Source organism: Aethalodelphis obliquidens, unplaced genomic scaffold, assembly GCF_003676395.1.
Source record: "Aethalodelphis obliquidens isolate GAN/ISIS:26980383/991018 unplaced genomic scaffold, ASM367639v1 scaffold7, whole genome shotgun sequence".
In the NCBI taxonomy this organism is placed as follows: Eukaryota; Metazoa; Chordata; class Mammalia; order Artiodactyla; family Delphinidae; genus Aethalodelphis; species Aethalodelphis obliquidens.
In genome coordinates, this window is record NW_020837951.1 from 7074020 (window position 1) to 7090575 (window position 16556).

General features: G+C 44.6%; 1 protein-coding gene across 5 annotated transcripts in view; it reads left to right on the forward strand.

Moving 5' to 3' along the window:
- Positions 1-16556, forward strand: part of KYAT1 (kynurenine aminotransferase 1) — a 33378-nt gene that overhangs the window by 5539 nt on the left and 11283 nt on the right. For 3 of the 5 annotated variants that reach the window (XM_027104622.1, XM_027104621.1, XM_027104618.1), the window contains exon 2: positions 14351-14513. The exons of 1 other annotated variant lie outside the window; for it this stretch is intronic. In XM_027104622.1, coding sequence (XP_026960423.1) covers positions 14403-14513 — 111 coding nt within the window. In that variant the 5' untranslated portion in view covers positions 14351-14402. Of the gene's footprint in view, positions 1-14298; positions 14514-16556 lie in introns of all 5 variants that reach the window. One more of the 5 variants, XM_027104619.1, reaches the window with a different exon arrangement.

Consider the following 16556-nt stretch of genomic DNA (forward strand, 5'->3'; position numbering starts at 1 on the left):
TGCCTGCATTGCAGCACTTCTCAGACTAAATTTTAGTAATAACAATAACAATGATGACATTTGTGGAACACTGACTCCTTGCCCAGCACCAGGCTAAGTGGTTTTCACGTGTTATCTCATTGACTTCTCACTGCAACCCATGGGGCAGGAACTATCATTATTCTCACTTCAAAAATGATTCTCCGAAAGGGTTAGTAATTCTCCAAAAGTCACACAGCTAGTAAATGACTTCAGTCCACAGTCTGATTCCAGAACTTCGCAGCCTCATTAAAAAAACAAAACAAAACAAAACAAAAACTGCATGGAAGTTTATAAGACCCCCCCAAGCCAGTCCCAGGGAGAGCCACTGTTAATAATTCATGCACAAACATATACAGTATATAATCAGGCAGTACTTGCTTTGTATGAGTTTCAGATACCACGGTTTAGTTAAACAACACCAGTCCCTCAATAACACTGTTCAGATTTCAGTTGCCATGTTATGTTAACTGTGAGTAATTGCATTAAGTATGGACTTTGCTGCTAGCTCTTCCATCCACAAATCGCTGTGGAAATGACAGATGCATAATGGCCAGTGACCAGTTACACCTCTTCTTTCAAAGCCTGTTGTTGATTGGTCACCATGCGTGTTATTCGGTTCCTACACAGACAGCAAAGCATGTCCTTGTGTTGCCTCCCGTCTCCCTGTGATAAACCCATGTGACATTTTATAAAAATGTATCAGCAAAAGAGGGAATTGGCCAACACACATGAAAGTGCAGCACAGAAATGCAGAGTGATAACACTGAAAGGGCAATTTGAACTGAAGATAAATGGAGTGATTAAAAAAATAGCTGGCTCTGGGAATGTTGACACCACAGCTATTTGCTATTCCAGAAACTCTAGGTATGCAGCCAGGGAAACTTGGTGAAGGTACACCTATCGACATATGAATGGGAGTGGTTCTGACAAAAAGGATGAAGTTGTCCTGAGGAAGTGATGCCAGCAAAAACATCACATTAAAGGAACTGCCAGATATATTTCATGACATTGAAAGTACAAAGGATAAAATGTTTTAAGTTGATCTAAACTTAGAAAGGAGTATGATGACTCACCAATGCATAGAAAAGATGCTCTTTCTGTATCTCAAGTTACACTACAGGAAGAAGGCAAGCACTGTTCAAACTACTCTTGATAATTTTCCCCAGATTTATTGAGGCATAATTGACAGATAAAAGTGTAATATATTTAAAATGTACAATGTGATGATTTGATATATGTATACATTGTGAAATGATTCCCACAATCAAGTTAATTGATACATCCATTACCTCACATAGTTACCCTTTTTTTAGGGAGAAGATCTACTCTCTCAGCAAATTTCAATTATACAATACAGTATTATCTACTATAGTCACCAGTTAGATCCTCAGATTCATTCATCTTATAACTGAAAGTTTGTACCCTTTTATCAACCTCTCCCTATTTTCCCCCATCCCCAAGCACCTGGCAACCATTATTATACACTCTGTTTCTGTATAAGTGATACCATGCAGTATTTGTCTTTTTTCTTTCTGGCTTATTTCATTTAGCATAATGTATTCCAGTTTCATCCATGTCATCACAAATGGCAGGATTTCCTTCTTTTTAAAGACTGAATAATACTCCATTGTATATACATAAATACCACACTTTCTTTATCCATCTAACCATCAACAGACCCTTAGGTTGTTTCCAAATGTTAACTCTCATGAATAATGCTGCAATGAACATGGGAGTATAGGTATCTTTTGAGACAGGGTTTTCGCTTCCTTTGGATGTATACCCAGAAGTGGGATTGCTGGATCGTCCTTGATACATTTTGATAAAGAAAGAAAACTCTTGAATTCCAATGTTTTTAATTTAAATTACACTAGTAATTTAATAAGTATTAAATTTATTACTAGTTTTACTACTTTTTCATTTGTCTCTACATGTGTAACAGACCATCAAGAGTTTTTAATGCTTCAACAACAACTTTGAAAGGTCACAGAACAATCATAATTTTTCCCATTAATTAAGTTCTCTTTGCATGATTTCAGCTTGCATGGTCATTTTCACAGTCCCACAGTACAGTGGGAAGTGAGGACTGTGTATGTGTATGCATGTACCACCACATATGTATCTATCTGTATAATTTTAAAATGCAAATGGAGTATATTGTCTTCAACCTGCCTTTTTTTCCTACCATACGTTTTTAAAATTGAGGTAAAATGCACATAACATACAATTAACCATTTAAAGTGTTCAGGTCAGTGGCATTTAGTATATTCACAGTGTTGTGCAACCACCCCTTCCCTCTAGTTTCAAAATGTTTTCATTATCTCAGAAAAACACCCATTGAATAATCACTCCACATTTCCCCCTCCCAGGCCCTAGTAACTTCTAATCTGCTTTCTGACTCTATAGATTTGCCTATTCTGGATATATCCTATAAAAGTAATCATACAATAGGTGACCTTTTGTGCTTGACTTCTTAGGATAATGTTTTCGAGGTTCATTCAAGTTGTATTGTACCATGTATCAATATGTCTGTTGTTCCTTTTTAAGGTTAAATAATATTCCATTGTATGAATACACCCTAATTTACCCATTCTTCTGTTGAAGGACATTTGGGTTGTTTCCACGTTTTGACTATTATGAATAACGCTGGTATTAACATTCATGTACAAGTTTCTGTGTGGACATATGTTTTTATTTTTTTCCGGTATATACCTAGGAGTGGAATTGCTGGGTCATAAGGTAATTCTATGTTTGGACTTCATAAAAATGTAAAACTTTTGTGCATCAAAGGACACTATCAAGAATGTGATCAAGGTCATTGTTTCATTTTGAGTTAATTTTTGTAGATGGAGTGAGATAGAGGTCCAACTTTATTCTTTTGTGAGGGGCTATCCAGTTGTCCTAGCACCATTTGTTTTGTTTTGTTTTTTAAAGATTTTTTTTTGATGTTTACCATTTTTAAATTCTTCATTGAATTTGTTACAATTTGCTTCTGTTTGGTTTTTTGGCCGCGAGGCATGTGGGATCTTAGCTCCCCGACCAGGGATCGAACCCATACCTCCTGTATTGGAATGTGAAGTCTTAACCACTCGACTGCCAGGGAAGTCCCCCTACCACCATTTGTTGCAGAGGTTATGTTTCCCCCATTGAATGGTCTTGGCATCCTTGTCAAAAATCAATTGGCCATAGATGTTTGGGCTTATTTCTGGGCTCTCAATTCTGTTGCATTGGTCTGTATTTCTATCCTTATGCCAGTACCACACTGTTTTGATTACTGTAGCTTTGTAGTAAGTTTTGAAATCAACACGCATTTTTCATGTAACCTGAATATCTTTTCATGTCAGAATGCTAGGGGTGATCTCATTCCTTTTGATGGCTGCACAATATTCCATTGTATGGATAAATCATAACAAATTGAACCAGCCTCCAACTGATGGACATCAGATTGTCTCCAAGTTTTTCTCTCTCACACACAATGCTGCACAAATCATCCAGGTGGATACTTCTTTATGTATATGTATGAATATTCCTGTAAGATACTTCTAGAAGATGAAGTGTTAAGTCAAAGAGTAATATAAGTCACTATTATTAAGTTGCCCTCCAAAAGTTATACCAATGACTTTTAGTGCACCATAGTGTTCACTTGGTGGATCTTAATCTTCTTATTCTCTGCCTGAGAGGCAGAAAATAGTGTTTCACTTTAGTTTACATTTTGTTAATTATGACAAGATTCAGCATCTTTTCAAGTTTATTGGCTATTTTCTTTTTTGTGTGAATTTATATCTTTTGCACACTTTTTTTTTTCTATTGAGATGTTGGGCTTTTGTTATTGATTTATAAGAATCCTTTGCATATTAAGGCTCACACTATATTAGAATGGTCTGGTTACTTGTTTGTCTCCTTCATTCTGTGTGCACACCTTGAAGGAAAGGAAGGTATCCTATTCACCCTTGTGTGCCTGGCGGCTAGCCTAGGGCATAGCACATAACAGAAGTTCGATAAATATTTGCTGAAGCGATAAAAAGTTGTGCACCTAAGTCCCTGATCCAGATGTTGACAGTAAAAAGATGAACAGAGGAGAGTCCTTGTTCTAATGGAGCTCACAGTCTGGTTGGAGAGTAGACATTAATTCTCTCATTCAACAAAAGTTTATTGAGCAGCTTCCTCTGGGCCATGGGCATAATGTCCTAAGCAGCCTGCTAGGATGAGAAAAATGCCAGGACTGTGACTCAGGTGACCTGGTCCTACTGGAATCTGGGCTGGTGAGTTCCCCTCCCTGGTCATCAGTATCCCCATCCGTAAAATGTGAGTGACTGGACCAAATTCTCTCATTTCCCCTTGAACACCTATCAGTCTGTGCTTCTTTGGCTCTTTCTGGAAGTAGGAGTCAGTGGCCTAAGGGGCCGTCATGTCACTGCTCAGAGCCTCCCCTTGCTCCACAGTGGCAGTGAATACAGGCTTTGAAGTCAGTGTCCTGAGTTCAAATTCCAGCTCTGCTACATGCTAGCTGTGGCCTTGGATGTGTGACTTAGCCTCTTGATGGAACCTTTCTGGTGGAATTAAAAGTGATGGACCCTGTGTGGAGAAAAGGGAACCCTCTTGCACTGTTGGTGAGAATGTAAATTGATACAGCTACTATGGAGAACAGTATGGAGGTTCCTTAAAAAACTAAAAATAGAACTACCATATGACCCAGCAATCCCACTACGGGGCATATACCCAGAGGAAACCATAATTCAAAAAGACACATGCACCCCAGTGTTCATTGCAGCACTATTTACAATAGCCAGGTCATGGAAGCAACCTAAATGCCCATCGACAAACGAATGGATATACGAATGGATATATATAACAATGGAATACCACTCAGCCATAAAAAGCAACGAAATTGGGTCATTTTTTGAGATGTGGATGGATCTAGAGACTGTCATACAGAGTGAAGTAAGTCAGAAAGAGAAAAACAAATATCGTATATTAACGCATATATGTGGAACCTAGAAAAATGGTATAGATGAACCGGTTTGCAGGGCAGAAATTGAGACACAGATGTAGAGAACAAACGTATGGACACTAAGCGGGGAAAGCCGCGGGGGGGTGGGGATGGTGGTGTGATGAATTGGGAGATTGGGATTGACATGTATACACTGATGTATAAAATTGATGACTAATGACTAATAAAAATAAATAAAATAAAATTCATAAATAAATAAAGTGATAGACCCTGTGAGGTGCTCGGCAGGCAGCCTGGCACAGAGAAAGTGTGCAGTAAATAAAAGACCATTGTCCTTACCCTTAGCATAGACTTCAGGGCTACAGAGGAGTTGTCCAGGGAAGACCTGCCTCCTGGAAGATGAGAGATGAGGCACATGGGGAGTTGAAGATGGGTGTGGCCTGGGAAAGGCTGCCCTTGAATGAGTTGAATGGGTCCCCGGTGAGAGCCCCCAGGTGCTTATGAATGAGTTCCTGTGGAGGTCTCTAGGTCAGCCCAGTCAGTGGGAGAACTCTGGACTGGGAGGCCAGCAGTCCTGCCTCGAGGTGGGCCTGGACCAGCAAGCTCCCCACGGTGGACCTCTTCTATGAAGTGAGGCCACAGCCCCCTCTTGAGGCACGAAAGTTGTCCTGTGGCCTAATGTGTGGATCCCCAGGGCCAGCTAGCTGGAAGTCTAGACAGGGCTGGCTTTTCATGCCCCCTGCTGGCAGCTTCAGGAACAACAAGCACCCACTTCCCCTCCTGCCTTGACATCAGGCAGTGTTGCTGGTGAGGGCAGCCCATGTGGCCACCTGTGCCCTTCCTGCCCTCGGTTCAGACCCCCAGTGGCTTCTCCCTCCCCTTCAAGTTCCTGGAAACTGTCCCCACGACGCCCACATGCTCACAAACACAGAGATGTGGACAAGTGCTCAAGGGCAAACACTCTTTTTTTTTAAATTGATTTTTATTGGAGCATAGTTACTTTACAATGTTGTATTAGTTTCCGCTGTACAGCAAAGTGAATCAGTTATACGTATACATATATCCCCTCTTTTTTAGATTTCCTTCCCATTTAGGTCACCACAGAGCACTGAGTAGAGTTCCCTGTGCTATACAGTAAGTTCTCATTAGTTATCTATTTTATACATAGTAGTGTATGTATGTCAGTCCCAATCTCCCAGTTCATCCCACCCCCCCATCCCTCAAACACTTTTATTTGCACATGACATCACAACCACACACAGATATACCCATGTTCAAAGTCACATTAAAACTTTCAGGGACCCTATTCACTTTTACTTCATGGACCCCTTTCTCCATTAAAAAAAAATAATAAAAGTTATATTTTACAAAAACAAAATTATATTTTACAACTATGTTGGTGTAAATAACAGATATCATCCAGGCTGGATTCATTATTATACAATTCATTGTTATTATATTCTCTTTATTTCTTATTTTAAAATAAATTAAAATGAAAACATTTTCATAGGCTCCTGAAACTATCACAGGCCCTCAGCACTAAGCCTCCTGAGGAGATCTGACGGAGAAGTCAGCCCCACCAGTGAGCATGTGTGAATTCACACACATCTAGCTCCAAAAAGTGCCCACTCTATTATTAATATCTGTCACTGGGGCTTCCCTGGTGGTCCAATAACCAGGTTAAGAATCCACACTTCCACTGCAGGGGGCACAGGTTCGATCCCTGGTTGGGAAACTAGGATCCCGCAAGCTGTGTGGTGTGGCCAAAACAAACATAGAAAAACCTGTCATTTACGGTCACCCTTTATGTGCCAGGCACTAAGTGAAGTGCTTTCCATGAATTATCTCTTTTTTAAATATTTATTTATTTTATTTTTATTTATTTGGCTGTGCCAGATCTTCATTGCGGCACACGGGATTTCGTTGTGGCGTGCGGGATCTTTTAGTTGTGGCATTTTGGATCTTTAGTTGCGGCATGCAAGATCTAGTTCCCTAATCAGGGATCGAACCTGGGTCCCCTGCATTGGGAGCATGGAGTCTTAACTGCTGGACCACCAGAGAAGTCCCTCCATGAATTATCTTATTTTTATTTATTTTATAGACAGGGAAACTGACATTCAGAGAGGAGAAGTGATTTGCCCTGGGTCACACAGCCAAGGTCTGCGTGACCCCAAAGCCTGTGTTCTAGTCCTCTCCTCAGGGGTCTGCTTGGTGCCTGATCCCAGGGGAGCACCAAATGTTTGGCAGGACAAATCTGCCCCACAGAGGGTGCAGTGTAATGCTCACTCCCGTGCCCACAGACTCACCCGGACACACACACCGCCCCCTGCCCTGGCAGTGCTCTGCAGTGAAAGCCCCAACCTGGTTTCCAGCCCCAGCCCCGAGGCAGCGAGACTGGTTAAGCGTATCCTCATCCAGCACAGGCTCTCCTCTCCCTCCATGGAGCCAGGTGTCCCAGGCCACCTCCAGCCCCAAGGTACCACCTTTCCTGAGAGCTGGCAGTGAGGGTGAAGGGCTGAGATTGGGGCAGAGGAGAGGAAAGGGCCACAAGCTGGGATCTTTTCCCATGTGAGTTTCTGCCATTTACTGGGTATCCAGGGATGCAGACCCTCCCCCGACCTTCAGGAGCTCCATTTGAGTGTTTGTTATTATTTTTTCATTATTATGAATTTCCTTGCTTATTAATGGAGGTGAAAATAGCACCTGCTTTCCAGGACTGTTGAAAAGGTCCAATGACATGAGTACAGTCTTTATTGCAGTGCCTGGTGCCAAGTGAGCAAATTAGAGCTGGTTGTGTTAATATTATTCCTACCTCTGTAATCCGGTGAGATGATGAAAGCATGATTTAGGGCAGAGGAGGTGTAGCCACCTTAGGAGAAAGGACAGAAATGATAGACATGGAGTGATGTGGGCGACCGTGTCAGAGAGAGGATCAGCCTACCAGGCACCCACAGATTTTGAACCAGGTGGTCAGGAGATGGTCAAGGGGGGTCCCATAGGATTAAGCCCATCTGGAGGAGTCAGCAGGACATCAGGCACAGGACGGGAGCAGCAGCCCTACATTTGGCCGATCTGAGGGGACCACCCATCCCCGTTTGCTCAGGATGGTCCTGGTTTTAGCACTGAAAGTTCTGCATCCCGAGAAACACCTCAATCCCAGGCAAGCAGGATGGTTGGTCCCCCTAGAACACGCAGTGGTCACAAGGCGCCCACTATAACCAGCACTGGGCTCAGACCCAGCCATGGGCCTCTTGTCCTCTGGCTGAGGGAAGCTGAAGCATGCCGACAACCACCCCCTGGCATGACACATGGTGGAATGCCCCTCCTCAGATAATAATCACACTGCCCTTTGTTGCTCCAAGCTCTGGTTCTGGATCCACAGGGATCAGGGAGTACCTCCGGTTTCCAGGGAGTACTCTCGATTCTGAGAAATTAGAGGGTGAACTCTGGCCGGACTGACTTCCCAGCTCCTGGAATCTCACAGTTCTGTTCCACGGGCCTTTGCACCACCTGGCACCCTTTTCCCTCCTTTGGGACTCAGCTGGAAGGCCACATCCTCCAAGGAGCGCTCCCTAACTCCTGCATGCGGCGGGGTGGGGGTGGGGGTGGGGGGCTGTGTGCCCAGCGCCCCCTAGTGTCCCACTGTATGTTTCCTGGTCGTCCGCAGCAAAGTACCACAAACTGGGCGGTTTAAACAACAGAAATTTATTCTCTCACAGTTCTGGAGACCAGAAGTCCAAAATCAAGGTGTCATTGGGGCCATGCTTTCTCTGAAGGCTCCAGAGGAGAATCTGGCCCACGCTTTTCTCTTAGCTTCGGTGCTGCCAGCAGCCCTTGGTGTTCCTTGACTTGTAGGTGCTCTACTCTAATCTCTGCCGTCATCTTCACATGACCTTCTCCCTGTATGTCTGTGTCTCTTCTCCTCTTCTTATAAGGACACAAATTATATTGGATTAAGGTCCGCTCTTATCCAGTATGACCTTGTCTTAAATTGATTACATCTTCAAAGATCTCATTTCCAAATAAGGCCATATTCACAGGTACCAGAGGTTAGGACTTGGACATATCCTTTTGGAGGACACAATTCGAGTCATAACACACATTTTTGCACTTGTCAGGAAATACTTCCTGGATAATGAAGGAGACAGTGTTTGTGGGCATCTCTCACCAGGCCTGGTCCACACTGTAGTCTCAGTGCTATGCCAGGGCCTGGCCAGAGAACATGCTTGGCAGAAGCTGAGGATGGAGTGAGGAACAGAGGAGGAATTGCCCCACCTTTGGACAGATGGCTAGTTTTCAGGGCTCTGAGATGCTTTGAAGGACCTTAGAGGAAGAGGCTAGGTTAGGAGGGGTTTAGAAGGGACTAGGCTAGGGAGTTGCCTAGTTTAGGCCAGACATTCCTTATAAGCAGGTGCCAACAGCTCTCTACTTCCTAGAATCTTCTAGTGTGGACAAGCCTGAGCATTTACATATTAAAATATCCATTACTGGTTTATAAATTACTCTCCTTTTATTTCCCCTCTCTAATAAAATTCGAGCGTTGTACTGATAGTTATGAAATGGTGTGAACAGGTAGGTTATATTGGACTTCCGGTTTCCAGTCCTGCACATAAGGAGCTTAGAAGTAGTTATTCTGTCCTTATGAATAAAAAGCTGAGCAAAGTGAAATATCAACACCTCTCCTTAGATCCATCGGAAAAGTGAGGCCACAGGGCAAACCACTGCCGCCTGTGTGTGTACGTGTTGTCTAAGGCTGCTTTCCCACTACAGCAGCAGACTTGAGAAGCTGCAACAGACTGTCTGTCCTGTCAAGCCTAAAATATTTGCACTGGCCCAATGCAGAAAACGTTTGCTGGCGCTGCTATAGGATAAGGAGAGTGAATAAGGAGAACAACTAACAGACAGGAATGGTGAGTGTGGCTAGGGGACAGCAAGCGAAACGGACAGTGGCAGGATATCCCCGGCACAGGAGGCCTCACGTCTGATTTAATACGGCCTCATGGTACATGGTAAAGACTTTGGATTTTATTCTTAGTATGAGGATTTAGAAAAAGAAAAGCAGAATCTGGAATCCAGGAGCTGTCTGGCACCTACAGATTTGGTCTTGTGTTGCACCTGAACAATTTCGCGGAACATCGACATCAGACAAAGCCATTCTGTGACCTTGAGGAATCAAGACAAAAACAAGACCCCTGGGGCTTCCCTGGTGGCGCAGTGGTTGGGAGTCCGCCTGCCAATGCAGGGGACGCGGGTTCGTGCCCCGGTCCAGGAGGATCCCGCATGCCGCGGAGCAGCTGGGCCTGTGAGCCATGGCCGCTGGGCCTACGCGTCCGGAGCCTGTGCTCCGCAGTGGGAGAGGCCACAACAGTGAGGGGCCGCGTGCCAAAAAAAAAAAAAAAACAAGACTCCTCCATAATCATGTCTAAACACAGACAAACCCAAATATTATTGAAGCCACACAACACGAAGCACACCCCTCTCCTGGCTAATCCGAGGGACTGCAGCTTCCTTACCAATGATAACTAGTCTCACGCTAGCCTGCCCTCCCTATAAATAAAATTATTGAGATCTCCAACCATAAAATTATCCCTGCTTCTGAAAGCACCAATCCAGAGCAAAGTCCCGCTCCTTGGGCCCTCACCCAAATCACCCCACCAAAGTCCAAATCCTAAACTAGTTCTTTTTTTTTTCTTTTGAGGAGCGAATTGTTTGTTTTAAATTTTTATTGGCATACAGTTGACTTACAATGTTGTGTTAGTTTCTGCTGTGCAGCAAAGTGAATCAGTTATACATATACATATGTATCCACTCTTTTTTAGATTCTTTTCCCATATAGGTCCTATAATAAGTTCTAAGACCCTTTCACTGAGACACTCCATGGTTCCCTGGTGTGCATTTTCCCTTACTGGACAACCAGGGAAGTCCCTATACATTCTTTTTTTAATATTCCTTTCCATTATGGTTTATCCCAGGAGATTGGATATAGTTCCCTGTGCTATACAGTAGGACCTTGTTGTTTATCCATCCTAAATGTAATAGTTTGCATCTAGCAATCCCAAACTCCCAGTCCATCCCTCTCCTTATCCCCTCCCCCTTGGCAACCGCAAGTCTGATTTCTATGTCCGTGAGTCTGTTTCTGTTTCATAGGCAGGTTCATTTGTGCCATATTTTAGATTGCACGTATAAGTGACATCATATGGTATTTGTCTTTCTCTTTCTGACTTACTTCACTTGTATTGCAATATGATAATGTCTGGTTACATCCATGTTGCTGCAAATGGCATTATTTCATTCTTTTTTATGGCCGAGTAGTGTCTCTTTAGTCTTTTAATCTAGAACAGTCCCCCTCACACCCAGACACCCACTTCTTTTTTAGGGCTGTATTCTGACCCCCTTGGAGGAGAGAGAGAAGGAAAGAAGGAAGGAAGAAAAGGAGGGAGGGAGGAAGGAAGGAAAAGTCTCAGATGCAGTGCAGTTCTCGGAGAGTTCCAGGAAAGCCAGTGGGAGTCCTTGAGAGGGCCACATCTCCCGGCAACAGCTTGCCTCACCGTCCTTTGGGCACTGGCTGGGAGCAGCCCTTGGAAGCACGGCCTCTGTGCTAAGGATGGGGATGGATTTCTGAGCACAGCCGTCCCCTCTGCCACTTAGGCTCCTGGCAGTGCAGAGACACATCCCCATGGCCACTACCAGGGCACTGACTTTTTTTTAAACCTTGGAAATTTTAAAAAATAGCTTTATTGAAATATAACACACGTACCATTCAACCTTAAAGTGTACCATTCAGTGGTTTTTTGTATATTCACACTTGTGAAACCATGATCACAATCTAATTTTAGAACATTTTCATCACAGCAAAAAGACACCCGTACCGGGACTTCCCTGGTGGTCCAGTGGTAGAGAGTCCGCCTTCCAATGCAGGGGACGCGGGTTCGATCCCTGGTCAGGGAACTAAGATCCCACATGCCATGGGGCAACTAAGCCTGCGCCCCACAACTACCGAGCTCTCATGCCTCAACTAGAGCCCACATGCCGCCAACAACAGAGCCCATGTGCCCTGGAGCCTGCGCGCCACAACTAGAGAAGAGAAAACCCGCACACTGCATCTAAGACCCGACGCAGCCATAAATAAATAAATAAATAAATCTTAAAAAAATAAAAGACACCCGTACCCATTAGCAGTCGTTCCCCACGCTCACCTCCCATGCCACTCCCAGCCCAAGGCAAACACTAATCTACTCTCTGTCTCTCTAGATTTGCCTGTTGCATATCGATGGAATCGGAACAATTTGTGGCCTTTGGTAATGGACTCCTTTTACTTAGCATAACGTTTCAAGGTTCATCCATGTTGTAGCGTGATTCAGTGCTTCATTCCCTCTTACTGTCAAATGACATTGTTAAATCATATGGATTTACCACATTTTGTTCATCAGTTGGTGGACATTTAGGTTTGTTTCCACTTTTTTGACTCTTAGGAGTAATGCTGCTTATGAATATTCATGTACAGGATTTTATGTGGACATATTTTTTTTCATTTCTCTTGGGTGTATACCTAGGAACAGAATTGCTGGATCATATAGTAACTCTATGTTTAACATTTTGAGGAACTTCTAGATGGTTTTCCACAGCAGCTGCACCATTTTATATTCCCAGAAGCAATATACAAGGGTTCCAATTTCTCACCATCCTCGAAACACTTGTCATTATCTGTCTTATTTGTTATAGCCATTCTAGTGGATATGAAGTGGTATCTTAATGTGGCATTTACCTAATGACTAATGATGTTGAACATCTTTTCATGTGCTTACTAGCCATTTATATCTCTGGAGAGATTCAGATTTATGATTTGCAGATATTTTCTCCCATACTGTGGGTTTTCTTTTCACTTTCTTAACGGTATCCTTTGAGACACAAAAATGTCTAATTTTTTTTTTTTTTTTTTTTGCGGTACGCGGGCCTCTCACTGTTGTGGCTTCTCCCATTGCGGAGCACAGGCTCTGGACGCGCAGGCTCAGTGGCCGTGGCTCATGGGCCCAGCCGTTCCGTGACATGTGGGATCTTCCCGGACCAGGGCACAAACCTGTGTCCCCTGCATCGGCAGGCGGACGCTCAACCACTGCGCCACCTGGGAAGCCCCAAGGCATTCACTTTTTTATTTATGTCTGTTGAGTTTCTTTTAATCTATAACGCTCCAGGCTTTTTTTTTTTTTTTTGGCTGCGTTATGTCTTTGTTGCTGCGCAGGGGCTTTCTCTAGTTGTGGTGAGCAGGGGCTACTCTTTGTTGCAGTGCATGGGTTTCTCCTTGCAGTGGCTTCTCTTGTTGCAGAGCACGGGCTCTAGGTGCACGGGCTTCAGTAGTTGTGGCACTCGGGCTCAATAGTTGTGGCCCGCAGGCTCTAGAGTGCAGGCTCAGTAGTTGCGCTGCATGGGCTTAATTGCTCCACAGCATATGGGATCTTCCCAGACCAAGGATCAAACCCGTGTCCCCTGCATTGGCAGGTGGATTCTTAACCACTGTGCCACCAGAGAAGTCCCAGGCTTTTTTTTCCTCTTGCATTTTATTTGTTGAAGAAACAGGGTCATTTGTTCTATAGAGTTTCCATCAGTCTGAATTTGTTAATTGCATCTCCATGGTGTAATTTAACATTTTCTTCTGTCCCTTGTATTTTAGTAATCCAGAGGCACGATCTGCTTTAGATTTGGCTTTAGCACAGCAATAATTTGCAGGTGATATGTGTGTTTCCAGAGTCAGAACGTGTAAGGTTGACTCTGTCTGCAATGTTAGGGGCCATCCATAATCTTCAATTGGATTTTTTTTTTTTTTTTTTTTTTTGGCTGCCACGTGGTCTGCAGCATCTTAGTTCCCCAGCCAGGGATCAAACTCTTACACTCTGTATTGGGAGCGCAGAGTCTCAACCACTGGACCACCAGGGAAGTCCCTGGATCTTTTTTATTTGGCTGTGTTGGTTGGGTCTTCATTGCTGCACGCGGGCTTTCTCTAGTTGCGGCGAGCAGAGGCTACTCTTCATGGCAGTGTGCGGGCTTCTCATTGCAGCGGCACACGGGATCTTCCCGGACCAGGGCTCAAACCCGTGTCCCCTGCATTGGCAGGTGGATTCTTAACCAGTGTGCCACCAGGGAAGTCCCTGGATCTTTTTTTAATTAGAGGTGATTTACATTTTGAAAGGGTCACTCTGGTTGCTGGGGGGGAAGGGGTCCCAGGGTTTCAAGGACTGAAGGATAGCCATGCAACAAAGCACTTGCTGCCATGCCTGGCACACAGGGACTACTCAATAAATATTAGCACTTACTGTTGTTGTTGTTATTAGAGCTGTGTGGGGGGGCACCCAAATCCTGAGCTCGGAGCCATTTTGTGGCCAGGGCATTCTCCTCTCTTCTCCTCTGCCCTTGGAGGAGACGTCGTCAGTGCCCCATGGCTCTGGGAGGCATGTTCAGGAATGCGGCGGCCATCTATTTGCACCTGGTGGGGCCCTTCCGGGGAAAGAAGTCTGGAGCTTCGCTCGCCCGGTGTTTGCATCAGACTGTAAGTGCTCTAGCCCCTCGTGCTCTGCTGCTTGCGTGCCCCAGGGGTCCTGGGATCTGGCTTGGTTCCGGCTTCAAAGCTGTGCATGAGCCTCCTCTTTCAGGAGGCCTTCTCTGACTGCAGCCTGGATGTGGGCCTCTCCCTTGCCCTTGCTTCTAATCTAGAACTTGTAGCTATGCATCTGAATGGTCTCCTTGGAGCTGCTGCCTCCCCATCACCCCGTGTGCCCAGCCCAGTGTTTGGTACACAGTAGGTGCTTCATAAATGTTGGCTGAATAAATACATTATGCATAAGCTCAAGAACAGGCACTGGTTCCTCACTTATCCAAGTAGTGTGTGACATACTCAAAGGTCACTCCATTGAGCACCCCAAGTTTCTAGAGTCCCCCCTTTTTTATCTTCTTCCTGAACTCATTCAACTCCATTCACCCCCTTTGCTCTCTCTCTGTGCCCCTCCACCCCTCTACTCCTTCGCCCACCCCAGCCCTCCGCAAACTCCCTCACTCCAACCTCTACCCACCTACCCCCACTGCCCCGACTCATCTTCACTTTATTTTTTTAAGTATGATGCGTACCCGATTCAAACGTAATTCCTTATATCATTGAACCTATAATGCCATCAATATTAAGATGCACTGTTATTTTATGGACTAGTAAGTGGGGAAATTGCCAGTTAAACTCGTGCTATAGATTCTAAGACACATCTGAAAGTGCAATGTGCAAACAATACACATATCAGAGTCAGTCAAACATGGTATGCTCTCCATACAAGAAGCTTAGAAACAGAGAAGAGTGCACTTATGATTAAATCACCTGTACTTCCACCACTCAGAGAGAACCTTTCTTAACATTTGGTATGTTTCCTTCTAAATTTTTTTCTATTCACATATGGTCATAAAAATATATATATACATACAAATATATATTAGGGTATATTTTAAAAAATATAATCATCCCGTACATGCTATTTTGTAGCCTGTTTTATTGATATTGGTATATCATATTTACAAACATTCCTCTAAAATGTAATTTTCTCCCACATTTTTTAATCATAAAAATAAAACCTTTATTTTAGAAAATTTGGAAAATACGAAAATTATAAGGAAGAGAAGAAAAATATGTCAACTAACCAACTAAAGATAATCACTGCTGACTAACATTTGGGTGATAACATGATTTTCCCTGGCAGGGATCACGCTCTCATTTTTAACTATTTTGACATGTTCTGAGTGCCAGGCCTGGTGAGAGGTGTCAGGGACAGGGCTGCCAATGTTAGCAAAGCACCTACTAGGTGTCAGCCCCATGCTGGGCTCTCTGCAAATCATTCCCATCAGCAAGACTCCCAGGTGATGGAAAAGCCTGGCCTGTATGCAGACGGTCCCCATGCCCTTATCCAGGGCAGGGGCCAGACACTAGGAGCGCTGCTGTTGCCACCACCCTGACCAGGGTCCTGTCCAGCTCCTCCTCCAACCTTGGGGAAGTCCCTGAATCTCTTTGAACTTCAGTGTCCTCATCTTTACATGGGGATTATCCTGGTCCCTCTGATAGACGTGCTGTGGGGACTAAGCCTATGAGGAACAGTGGGGGCTCACTGTTAGATACAGCTGTGGCCCCACCACCTGCCGGCCATCTGAGACTCCAAGCCACAGGACCAGGAGGCTGGGAGGGACCACAGAGCCTATGCCCCTATTATACTGATGGAGAGACTGAGGCCAGGGGAGCTAAAGCACCTGTGCAATGTCACCCAGCCAAGGCGGGCTTAGGACCTGAGTTTGGTGGTTCTCAGGCCTGGCCAGTGTCTGCACACCTGCGGGTGAGGGGGAAGCTGGCCTGGAAGGAACATAGGGAAGGGGAGGGGAGGTCCCCTGAGCCCCCTAGGACCGAGCAAGTGTCCTCTTTGCCTGAGTCAGAACGTGGCCTCGTCTCAAACAGCCCTGAGTCTGAGTGTATCTGTTGTATGACCTTGAACACATCCCTCTCCCCGCTCTCCCTCCTCCATCTTCTTATCTGTAAAACGGGACCAGCCAGGTGGTCCTGAGAAGT